Genomic DNA, 12,304 nt, shown 5'->3' with positions numbered 1-12,304 from the left:
TTACATTGTGACACCTGCATGATGCAGCACAATTCTGTATGAATCTGGAAAGGAGGCATTGAGGTTACACTCAGCGGTTGCATTGGCTCCGTGCTGCTGCAGGGTGGGTTTTCATTCAGTCTGTTGGCAGTGGCTGTGGGTTAGAAGAGGGCATGTTGAGTTGTTTGCGTTGGCCGCATGCTGTTTGTTTGGGCTTTAATCTCTGAGGCTTTGCACTGGCACCCAGTGGCCAGGAGCAACAGCCCAGCGGTAGCAGCACAGTGTGGATAGCTCGCATGTCCTCGCTCCAACTCTCTGCTTAATGGCCTGATACATTAATAAGGCCGTCAGAAGGCTAGCGTGGAGAGAAGAACTGAAGCCGTTTCATGTACTCTGTGCGAGAGGTGGCCAAACAGCTCTAAGTGCCCGCTAACCCAAGATTAAACTGTGCTTGACTTCACAGTGCTGGGGTTCACTTCACTTCTGATAGTTTTTCATATGTTTCTGGAGAGTGCAAGTGTGGGAAATGGAGAAACCTTATATTTTTAAACACGCTGTGGCATTAACATATGGATTTATGTTTGAAAGCGATCAAAGAGGTTAATTAGTCTCCTATACATCACTAAAAAAGAGAGCAAAATAACAGTCCTAAAATATAAAATGTCATAGTAATCTAGTGCAGGTTTTAAATTGGGATCTAGTTTCTTGAGAAATTGAGGGAAAAAAACAATGCATTTTAAAGGGCCTCATTCATGAAACTTTAGCGAATATATGAGTTAATTTGCGCACAAAAAGGGACCTTCCCGAAAACTCGACACCAGATTCACAAGCGCTTCGTAAACATCTGATTTGATAGTTAAACGTGCATGTTAATGAATTTCAATCATTCATAAATAGAGCGCGCATGCACGATCATTCACAATTAGCATAATCCCAGGCTATGAATTACAACTATGTAAATTACGTTTCCAGGAACACTGTGGAATCTTCTGGACTTCCTTCTCAGGTTTGGCTCCAGTATATTGCATGACTGCTAAAGAAACTAATTGACCATATGCCTAACAATAAGTAATCAGTTAACGTGTGTCCACCAAAGAGTTTTTAGCCAGCTAAAAAATACCAGGCTCTCTTCTGAAATTGACCAGCTGGTGATGTTAGAGCACGCTTTGGAGTCGCAGCATTTTCCAGCTGAGATGCTTTGGTTCCTGTGATAAGTAATATGCTTAATAATGTGTTACTAGCATTTCATTTTGAAGGCTATTACTGATTATGAAAATGCAGTAACCAGCAATATTAACTTCTCCATTGTTGTTCAGTCATTGTACAAGGTACAACGAGGTTGGTTGGTCAGTGTAGTATTTGTCCAGTCCTCCTCCGCTTTGATTGGACGGCTGGGTAAAAAGTGAGAGTGACGAGCGCTGCACTTTACCCAAAGTAGCTACAAAAACACAACGAAACAAAAAACAGGGCAAACGAACTTGTGAAATATTATTATGATACATAGTGCATCAAAATGCAGTGGCATCAGTTTGCCTAAAAGAACACAGAAGATTCAAATGTTTATACGAATATTTTTATGAATCCGAAAATTTACATCAGAACGGTTTTTACGAACGATTTACACAAAAATTCATTCTGCTCATGTTTCATGAATGAGGATACTATATGCACTATATTTGCTTATGTATTTTTAGATTTACTTTATGGGTCCATGAGAAATTGAGAAAAATGTATAATAATAATTAATAAATATTAATATTTATTTTTAAGACTGTCAAAGTTAATGTGTGCATATCAAATGAAATGTCTAATGTACTTTTCATTAACATTCAACAATTTTTAAATTTAACTTTATTAAAAAAATAGTCAAGATAATAAATTTTTTATATTTTCCAGATATTTTATCAATTTGCTTTACTATAATATTAGAATACAATTTTACATTTGTAATATTTAAATATAAAATATTTATTAAATATTTTTCTCATTTAAATGCTTAATATTTTCTCACACATGGGTCGTTTTGTATAAAATTCTAGAAATACCAAGTTTGAAAATTGCTGGTCTAGTCCATTTGTCCACATCACCTCAGACACCTTTTAACAACGCTGGCAAAGGATTCTGGGAACCTATACTAACTTGTCATCCTCCAATTTCTCCAAATGATAAATTACAAAAATGCAAAAAAATACAAAGTAAACACAGACATGGGCGTCTTTATTTTACAGTGCATGCCGGCCAAGCATAGGTCCAGTAAAAATCCCTTCCTCTCCGAGCGTGTACGCTTTCAAGCCGCGGCACAGCTGGCCCGTGGGCACAATGGGCTGATTCAGGATCAGTGTTGGTAGGTGGCCACAGACTGCTCTCTGTTAGGATCTGTTTTTCTGACTGTAGCATTTAACGTGAGGCCTGTTCAAAAGCCACATTGGTAGTCGTGCAGCTGTCGGGCTAATACGAGATGCCACATCACAGGCAAATAGGAGGGGGGACCGTAGCCTGTTTTGAAAGCTGGTGGTGGTTGCAGGGACAGACTAGTGCAGGACGGGTCGAGGACACATGCGTTGCGTCAGCTTTCGGATGAGGAAAGAAACCAAACACCTTGTACCTGTGAGACAGCCGGTCAGGAAGGACTATGTTTGTTTGAGTGTAAGAGCGAGAGAGGTCTGGGGATCATGTATATTTCTGATCCTTTAAATTAGGGAGAAAAATGCTGACTGGTTAATGTCAAAATATAAGAAAAAAAACTGATACACTTCGTCTGTAAGAACTAAAGAGAACTAAAATAAGAAAAATAAAGCCTGCACGTGGCGAACATAGTCTTATAGGACGCTATGATGCTTGAAGCTATCTGTATATATCAGAAGTGTACAGTCCATCTATACTGTCAATATCAATATTTGTTTAACTCACCTATGTTGATGGCGGTCTCCTGTTTGTCTCCAGTCAGGATCCAGATCTTAATGTCAGCTTTCATGAGGGTCTCGATAGTTTCTGGTACTTTGTCTTGAAGCTTGTCTTCAATGGCTGTGGCCCCCAACAACTGCAGGTTCTGCAGAGAAAAAAAATAATAATAATAATAAAATAAAATAATAATAACATAAATAAAAATTATGTATCCTGATCTTCAAGCAGATGGAGCTGGATGAAAATATTTAAACATTATAAATCCACAAATGTGATGCAGCCTGGAATCATAATCAACACACTGTTCGTTTAGTGATCAGGATCAGGTGATCAGGATCAGGTGATTGTTTGGTTTGTTTGATGATCAGTGATCAGGATCTTTTTATCACCCTGTTGGATTTTATTTTGGGATAAGGAACGGATGATTTTACATTAACCCACTCATTACACAGCTCCTTACCAAATAAATGAATACATGAGCAAGAAATATTGATCATTTATATTCCAAACAATGAGTAGAAAGAAACTGAAATGATATGAAAGACTAGTACAGCTGTAGGAATATTAAATTATACATACAATTAAACAGGAAAAGTGTGCTGAGCTGCATTATTCATTCTTGATGGTGTTTCCCTACAGTCAGATGACTATCCTTACTGTTAGATGCAAATGTAGGACCAGAGGGGCATCCGAAAAATTTATCTCATGCTCAGATCACAAAGACTCTGTTATGTGTGTATGAAAGCAAGAGGTGGAGACTGTGGACTGTTAATGTGTTTTTCTCAGGAAGCCCCAGTCCTTTGACCAGCCATGATCCTATTTGGAGCAGACAGGATTTTGACAGGACCCCGTAGAGGAAAGTCAGCTGCACCAAAAGAGGGGAAAAAGAGAGAAAGAGAGAGAGAGAGAGAGAGAGAGAGAGAGAGAGAAAGAGCAAATGGCCTCTTGTAAACCTGATCAGAAATGTGATGAGCAGGGGCTCGGATATGATGCAATCTTTTACTTTATATTATCCTCTATTTCTAGTTTAGATTAACTGGGTTCACAGAATCGGCAAGATTTGGCAAAATTCAAATGTAAAATGTGAGCTTAGACTCTTTTTTGTAGATAAAATCATCACATGAGTCAAAAATATTTAATAAATAATGGTTTAAGGGATGTGCAGAACTTTGTGAATAATGGTTTTCACAAACATTTTAAGCAGAACAATGGTTTTCAACATTGATAATAATAAGGAATGTTACCTGAGCAGAAAAACAGCATGTTAGAGTGATTTCAGAAGGATCATGTGACACTGAAGACAGGAGTAATTATGCTGAAAATTCAGCTTTGACATCACAGGAATAAATTACATTTTAAAATATAATAATAATAATTTTTTACAATATTTCTGTTTTACTGATCAAATAGATTTAGCCTTTGTGAGCATAAGAGACTTATTTTTTAAAATACAAAAATCTTACCAATCCTAAACTTTTCAACTGTATTGAAAACAGTATCTAATCCAATCATCTAGTTATAAAGAATTTTACAAACCATTAATGTTTGATGTGTCCTCAAAAGGAATGTTGTTGGTGTTTTTAACCTTAAATATTAATCCTTGAAACTTAATAGGCAAAACGTATTGTCAATTACATCAGTATTAATGTATACATAATGATGACATACTGTGACGTTTCCCTGAGAAGCATGGTGCTACAATGGGCTGTGCTAGATAAGGTGCAACAACGTACAAACAAGAACATAAAAATAGAAAATGAATTAATCATCCTTTTGAAAGTCTTAATAGCCAAGAATCATGATCTAAAAACTAAATTTAAAAATTATTTTAATTGTGCATAAATTATTTTATTCTCAGACAGAAAATCTGATGTTTAACTTCCAACTGGAACATAAGGTGCCACCACTGCCACCTGCTGATGGAAAGATGTAATCACATTCTGTCAAGCGAGTGGCTTTTATGCGAAATGATTGATTAGATTCATTTTCTCCACAAAGTTGGCAGCTGCTTCAGCCAGTGATTAACGATGGTGGTCGGCCATGTTTGACGAGCACTTCCAGAGCCCAGCTTTCCACAGGTCCACCACTGTGCTTTCCTTATGGTTTGAGCCTAATCATTTATACTTTTTTCAGATACCATGTGAGCAGAGAAAACCCAGCCTTCATTGATCAAACTGAAGCTAAGGACCTGTTCTGGGGCCCACGAAACTAACCGCCCTACAGGAGAAGACAGGACTGCTGTATAACCTGCAGACTGTCCTCAAATTCCCCAGTGCTCTAAGAAGCACATGTCATTTGTGAAATATGGCTATGTTGACTTTTCCTCACACCGTCCTTCTTTTGAAGACAAATTACCTTATGAGTATGTGAGGATGAGAAGTTAGCATAATGTGTCCTTTGTTGCTGATTTAATAACTATTATAAAGGACTATTGCTTGTGGGAGAACATCTGGGAACATTATCCTGGGTGCCCATGAAGGTATTTACACTACTGTTCAATCCCCAAGCTCATCAATGCTGCATTTATTTGATCAAAAATACAGTAAAAACAGTAATATTGTGAAATATTACAACTCAGAATTACTGATTTATATTGTAATATATTTTCTACCTGTGATGGAATTTTTCAGCAGTCATTATTCCAGTCTTTAGTGTCACATGATCCTTCGGAATTTATTCTAATATGCCGATTTATGTTGTTACATTTCTTATGTAACATTTCAATGTTGTGTCAGTTGTGCTGCTTAATATTTTTGTTGAAATTGTGATATATTTATGTTGGACATTTTTTTTTTTTAAATAAATAGAAAGTTCAAAAGAACAGCGTTTTATTTGAAATAGAAATCCTATGTAACATTATAAATGTCTTTAGAGTCACTTTTGATCAATTAAATTGGTCTTGCTGAATAAAAGCATTCATTTCTTTAAAAAAAAATATTACTGACCCAAACTTATCAACAATATTGTACATGGTAATTCATGGTATACAGTACCACAATGCATCCAAAAATCATGGTATGATACTATGTTGATACATTTTGGTACTTCTTGTTTCTGTAGAACCACATTATATCTGCGCATAATAAAATAATAAATAAGAAATGATGATATATTGCCTTCCCTTGCAGTTTCTCTGCCTTAGAAAAAGAGAAGAGAAAGGAGAAAGGAGCTGGAAGGTTCTGTGATCTTTCTATGGAGACCACTTCATCTGTGCCCACTGGAAAAGCTATTTGGATGCCTCACCTTTTCAATCAGTTCATAGCTTTCCTCCATCTTGAGTGCCCTGTTTTGGAGAGATGTTGAGGCACGATGATAAACCTCCAGCCACTGTTGGTAGGACGACTCTGAGATGTCCACCACAGCGAAACACAGTGTGCGCAGCCCTGCAAAAACACACAAAGATGAATAAAGTACATGAGCTTCTCTTAGATATGCTAATTCTCAACATCTTCCTGTCCTCAAAAATCCCTTTCTTCTAATCTTTCTGAAGAAGAAAGCCATCGTCTGTTTTTAGACTGATTCTAATACAGCTGAGTGGATGATCTCCGCTCAACATGAATTATTCATGCAGGGTATTTAAAAGACAAAGCTACTGATTGCTTGAGGTTCCTATTATGCGGATGTATCTCAGTTGGTCCACCAGGGGGCGGCGTCTTCATGAGAGTGAAGTACTGCAGTACTTCTAGTTACACTAGTCCATTCAAGCACACATTTCACATCAGTCTCGCTATGAGAGGATCTGGCAACCATCACCAACAGCTACAGTGATTAGATTGGATTGTGGGTGCAGAACAGACTAACATTTGATTACGGATGAACAGAGGAGAGAAAGCAGATACTAAGCAGGCGTGTTTGTCTCTCACCTTCTGTGGCAAACTGTTCCAGGTGTTTCAGGGTGATGTCCTTGTATCTGGAGCTGTCTGCTAATCGCTCATAGATCACAGTGTCCTGGGAGACAAAAACATGGGGCATGATTCTTCTACTCTGTACTGCCTTCACAGATCACATAAAATGCAGAGGAAAAGAGAGCGATAACAAATGTCTGACTAATTCTACATTCATTCTTTCCTTCATGAACATATTTATTGCAACACTTTAACATTTGATCCGGTTTTAATGCATTACACAACAGCTGGGATGAGATGTGGGGGAAAAAAAACATCTCTTTCCATCATTCTCTATCTGAGCACTAAAGCAAGCTGCCAGCTTGTACTATATACTCTAACATTTCTTACACACACACACACACACACACACACACACACACACACACACACACACACACACACACACACACACACACACACACACACACACACACACACACACTATATTAGAGCTAAAATTACTAATTGATAAAATGAATAAAAATTGGTTTAAAAAAATCATTATTGATTAATCAAGGCTTTGTATGTAATATAAAATTTGTTGTTCACACATTTAGTTTTAGACCTAATATTAAACCTAAAATGTGAAATAGCTTTTCTTATCTATAACGTTATTTAATATTAGCTTAGCTCCTCCCCTAAGTGAGCTGTACACAGTCCGCCATGTTTATCTCCTCGCCAGAGCAATTAACAGCAGCATTCATGAAAGAAATGTATTCTTATTAAAGCTACTAAAGTTATTAAATCAAGAGCAATGAGTGATTTTTTTTTTTGAGTCATATTAAATGCATATGCAGCAGCAGGTATTGTATGTTATGCTGCTTTCACTTTCACAGATTTTATATACACATGCAATTTCTTTCCTTGCTGTTTATGTTTACATACATAATCGATTATTAGAGTTAAACTGATGGCTTTAAAACGAATGTAAATGCTAAACTTTCATGAATGTGACGTGAGTTTGACCACGATAGAGATTATAATAAAAACCAAACAGATGTTTCCGTTTTTGTCAGAGTAGCCGAGGCACCAGGCAGGAAAGGCTCAAGAGGGTGAGGAGCAACAGCTCATTTGCATTTAAAGACACATGCATGAAAATAGCATGTTTTTGCTTATACTCAAAAAAATGGGCATTTACAACATGGTATAATAAATAATCTGTGGGGAATTTTGAGCTGAAACTTCACAAACACACTTGAGGCACACTGGGGACACTTGAGACTTATATTGCATCTTGTAAATTAGGTCCCTTTTAAAAGGTACAGCAAAAAGGATCAGACCGAGCACCACAACAAACTTGTAGCCAGTCAGCAGTAGGGGCCATGCCCACTCATGATGGGAAAGGAGACGGAGTGAGCTGGGCAAGAGAGAGATTTGAAGAATGACTTCAGAAAGAGAGATGGCTGAGACATTACAAAACAAAAAATCTCAAAAGGAATATAGTTGGAAAAAGAATGATCAGGCAAGAGCTTTAGGAGGTTGCATCATTTCTGCTCCATACATGAGTAACATCGGGTTTCTGGAACTGGTGTGCTGCTGGCTACTGACAACGAACTCTATCTTGTATATACTTGTGTACTGCATGTTTATTTTTCGTGCTTCCTTGTCATCTTCGCTTTATTTTTCACAAAGCATTATTTTGCTTTGCTTCAGAGACACTCTTTCATTGTGTATTCATGCATTTTTGGGGTGGAGCAATGAAGGGATGGCTGTGTTTGTTTGGGTTGATTTCAAAATATCAACAGTGTTCAACAATGATTTTGAGAAATCGCATACTGCACCTTTAAACTGTCTTGTAGCTTTTAATTTGAAATTTTGTATGCACATAATGTATAAAATAGCCTATATTTATATTTGTATTTTACAGCCTTCAATTTGCAAATGGATTTTTGCACAAATTGTTTTTAAAGAGAATATTGAGTATACAGAACATAGATAATTAAAGGAATAATTGACAGATTACTCTATTACCACAGTAATAATCTGTGCAAAAGCAATATGCTTTGTGAATCTGTCTGGCTCTTCCCTTCTACACAAGAGAGAACACTCTAGAGTGGCCAGGGTTTAGTTGCAAGCGTCTGACGGCTCTCTGTTTCCATAGCAACAGACAGATACTCACAGCTCCTTTGCAATAAAGGCGGATCTTTCCTGATGGAGTGCGCATGATGACTGACATCCTCTTCCTGGAACTGTTGGGTGGGGGGAGGGGGTCAGGGAGAAAACGAAAACAACACCATTATCCATCACCATCACTATCATAATCACTGACACCATCATAATCATCACCATGAGTAAATATGGTGCTGAAATACACAAAAACAATCATGGTGTTTTTGTTTGCTATCCAGCAGAATAAATGGGCAGAACTGAACACATGACAATGAGAATAGAAAGGAAAACATCAAAGATAAACCTACTTGTGTTGCAATAATTTATTTACCTTGTGAACTCCAAAACATGCAGCAATTCATATTTCTCCTCTTCTCCAAGCTGTAAGACAGAAAGACAGAAAAGCATTAACACAGTTTCAAGAGGTCAAGGTTTAGCCGTTTATCATGGTCCTGTTAGCCTCTGCTGGCAGATGTTGTCATCTGATTCGAAAAAGCATCCTTCATTCGCATATTAGCATTTTTTACCTGAAAATCTTAAAGCACCGTTTACAAGGTTACATGGGTCAAATTTTTGTGCATTTTAGCAGGGAAGGTAAAAATCTAAACCGGTGACTGAAAAAACCCTTATCATTAAGCCCTGATATGTACACTGATCAGGCATAACATTATGACCACCTTCCTAATATTGTATTGGACCCCCTTTTGCTGCCAAAACAGCCGTGACCCGTCGAGGCATGGACTCCACTAGACCCCTGAAGGTGTGCTGTGGTATCTGGCACCAAGATGTTAGCAGCAGATCCTTTAAGTCCTGTAAGTTGCGAGGTGGGGCCTCCATGGATCGGACTTGTTTGTTCAGCACATCCCACAGATGCTCGATTGGATTGAGATCTGGGGAATATTGAGGCCAAGTTAACACCTCAAACTTTCTGTTGTGCTCCTTAAACCATTCCTGAACCATTATTGCTTTGTGGCAGGGCGCACTATCCTGCTGAAAGAGGCCACAGCCACCAGGAAATGGGAACTGTTTCCATGAAAGGGTATACATGGTCTGCAACAATGCTTAGGTAGGTGGTACGTGTCAAAGTATCATCCACATGGATGGCAGGACCCAAGGTTTCCCAGCAGAACATTGCCCAAAGCATCACACTGCCTCCGCCGGTTTGCCTTCTTCCCATAGTTCATCCTGGTGCCATGCGTTCCCCAAGTAAGAGATCCAGCCATCCACATAATGTAAAAGAAAATGTAATTCATCAGACCAGGCCACCGTCTTCCATTGCTCCATGGTCCAGTTCTGATGCTCATGTGCCCACTGTTGGCGCTTTCGGTGGTGGACAGGGGTCAGCATGGGCACCCTGACTGGTCTGTGGCTATGCAGCCCCACACGCAAACTGTGATGCACTGTGTATTCTGACACCTTTCTATCAGAGCCAGCATTAACTTCTTGAGCAGTTTGCTCTCTCTATGTACACGTTTTTGTTTAATTTACATTATAGTATGTATATTAGAGCCATCATCAAACATGAATGATGGCTAAGGAGAAACTGGTTGTAGAAGCTGTGAATCATTGGATAACAGATGACAAATCCATCAAAGAGAAAATAAAGGGGGGGCAGTCTCATCCACACACTGATCTAATTGGCTGGAATTTTGTTGCATCACTCAGTAATTACAATAAAATTACTGAAATCTTGTGTCATGCTTGTTTAGGACACTGTTTTAACACAGACTTTGAGATCTCTCTACCGTTCTCTTAGCTCATTTTGAAAGACAACTTCATCTTGACACCAGGGAGCAAGAAATTAAAACTTTTAATTGCTTTTTTTGGCCTCAGTGACTTACGGAGGTAAACGAGTATTATGATGGGGTGGATGATGGGAGTTGTCTTGCACTGAAGGGCCAAAATTAGAGTGTGTTACAGGCCAGGGAGCACAAGACTTGCTCTCTTTCCCTGGCGCTGCCATCAGATTAAACAATTACAGCTGCAAAGTGTGACTCCTCGCTCCCAGGTCTAAGAAAACAGCCGTGCTTTCTGTCTCGCTAATTAAATTTTCTCCAATCTTCACTCAGCAAGTTTCTATTAAGAGCTCTGCACAGATATCTTCAGCACATCAGCTGGATCTCACACTATCCCCTCCAGTGCTGCAAAATTTCTCACTTTTTTTTTTCTTTACAACTAAAGTAAGAGTGAGGAAACAGAGGGGTGGGGAAGGCACTGCATGCAACTGCATCAAACCATCACATTCCCAGTTCTTCTCACTGAGACACTACGTAGGGTATGAAATATGGCATCCTACACTGTGAAACACAGCCAGAAAAAGCTATAGAGCATCTCTTTAATTCAACCAACAAAAGCAGTGATTTTGGTAACACTTTACAATAAGGTTCATTAGTTAATGTATTAACTAACATGAACTAAACATGAGCAGTACATTTGTTACTGTATTTACTAATCTTTGTTAACATTAGTTAATGAAAATAAAGTTATTCATTGTTTGTTCATGTTAGTTCACAGTGCATTAATGTTAACAAGATTTTAATAATGTATTAGTAAATGTTGAAATTAACATTAACAAAGATTAATAAATGCTGTATAAGTGCAGGTCATTATTAGTTCATGTTAACTAATGAACCTTGTAAAGGGTTACCATGATTTAAATAAAAAAAAAAAAGGTTTTGAAGAGACACCAAGCTTTAATGATTTAGTACAGCAGAGTTTCCTACATATTTTTGTAGTACATAATTAGTTCTAAAAAATACCAAAAGCCATATGAATGTCTGACAATTTCTTTTTTTTTTTTCTTTTTTTTTACATTAAAACTCTTTGTGATTACATAAACATCCAGTAAAGTAGGTCAGATGGTCATTCAGTAAATCGCTTAGATGGAACCAGCAAGTTATTTGTTGGGCAGTTCAGTAAAAGAACCAACCATGAGAATTATTTGTTCATAAATCAGATTCAACCCATCTTCAATTCAGTCCCCATATTAACAACTTGAGTCAAATATAAATGGTAACAATTTACAATAGGGTTTTTCAATCTAAAAAAAATAATAACAATAATCTTGGTTAATATTAATTTCTACAGTTACTAATACACTACCATTCAAAAGTTTGGTTTTTTTTTTTTTTGTTTTTTTTTTTTTTTTTTAAATGGGGGGTGTCTTATGCTCTTATGCAGACTGCATTTATTTGATCAAAAACAGTGAAAACAGCAATATGATTAAAATTAAAATAACGGTTTTCTATTTTATTATGATATATGATGATATAAATAATGATTATAAATGTCAACTTTCAGCATATTATAAATGTTGAAAGTTGAGCTGCTTAATATTTTTATGGAAACTGTGATACATTTTGTTCAGGATTCTTTGATAAATAGAAAAGTTCAAAAGAATACCATATATTTGAAAAATAATTTTT

At 37.3% G+C, this 12,304-nt stretch overlaps 1 protein-coding gene across 7 annotated transcripts in view; it reads right to left on the bottom strand.

The window, feature by feature from the left end:
- The window catches only part of atp8a1 (ATPase phospholipid transporting 8A1), a 154,176-nt gene that overhangs the window by 54,239 nt on the left and 87,633 nt on the right, over positions 1 to 12,304 (bottom strand). For all 7 annotated transcript variants that reach the window (XM_048176437.1, XM_048176433.1, XM_048176432.1 and 4 more), the window contains 5 exons: positions 9,211 to 9,260; positions 8,890 to 8,959; positions 6,747 to 6,831; positions 6,127 to 6,266; positions 2,890 to 3,028 (listed from right to left, as the gene is read on the bottom strand). In XM_048176437.1, coding sequence (XP_048032394.1) covers positions 2,890 to 3,028; positions 6,127 to 6,266; positions 6,747 to 6,831; positions 8,890 to 8,959; positions 9,211 to 9,260 — 484 coding nt within the window. The remainder of the gene's footprint in view (positions 1 to 2,889; positions 3,029 to 6,126; positions 6,267 to 6,746; positions 6,832 to 8,889; positions 8,960 to 9,210; positions 9,261 to 12,304) is intronic.

Source organism: Megalobrama amblycephala, linkage group LG23, assembly GCF_018812025.1.
Source record: "Megalobrama amblycephala isolate DHTTF-2021 linkage group LG23, ASM1881202v1, whole genome shotgun sequence".
Classification (NCBI taxonomy): Eukaryota; Metazoa; Chordata; class Actinopteri; order Cypriniformes; family Xenocyprididae; genus Megalobrama; species Megalobrama amblycephala.
This window is presented reverse-complemented; position numbering and strand designations above follow the sequence as displayed.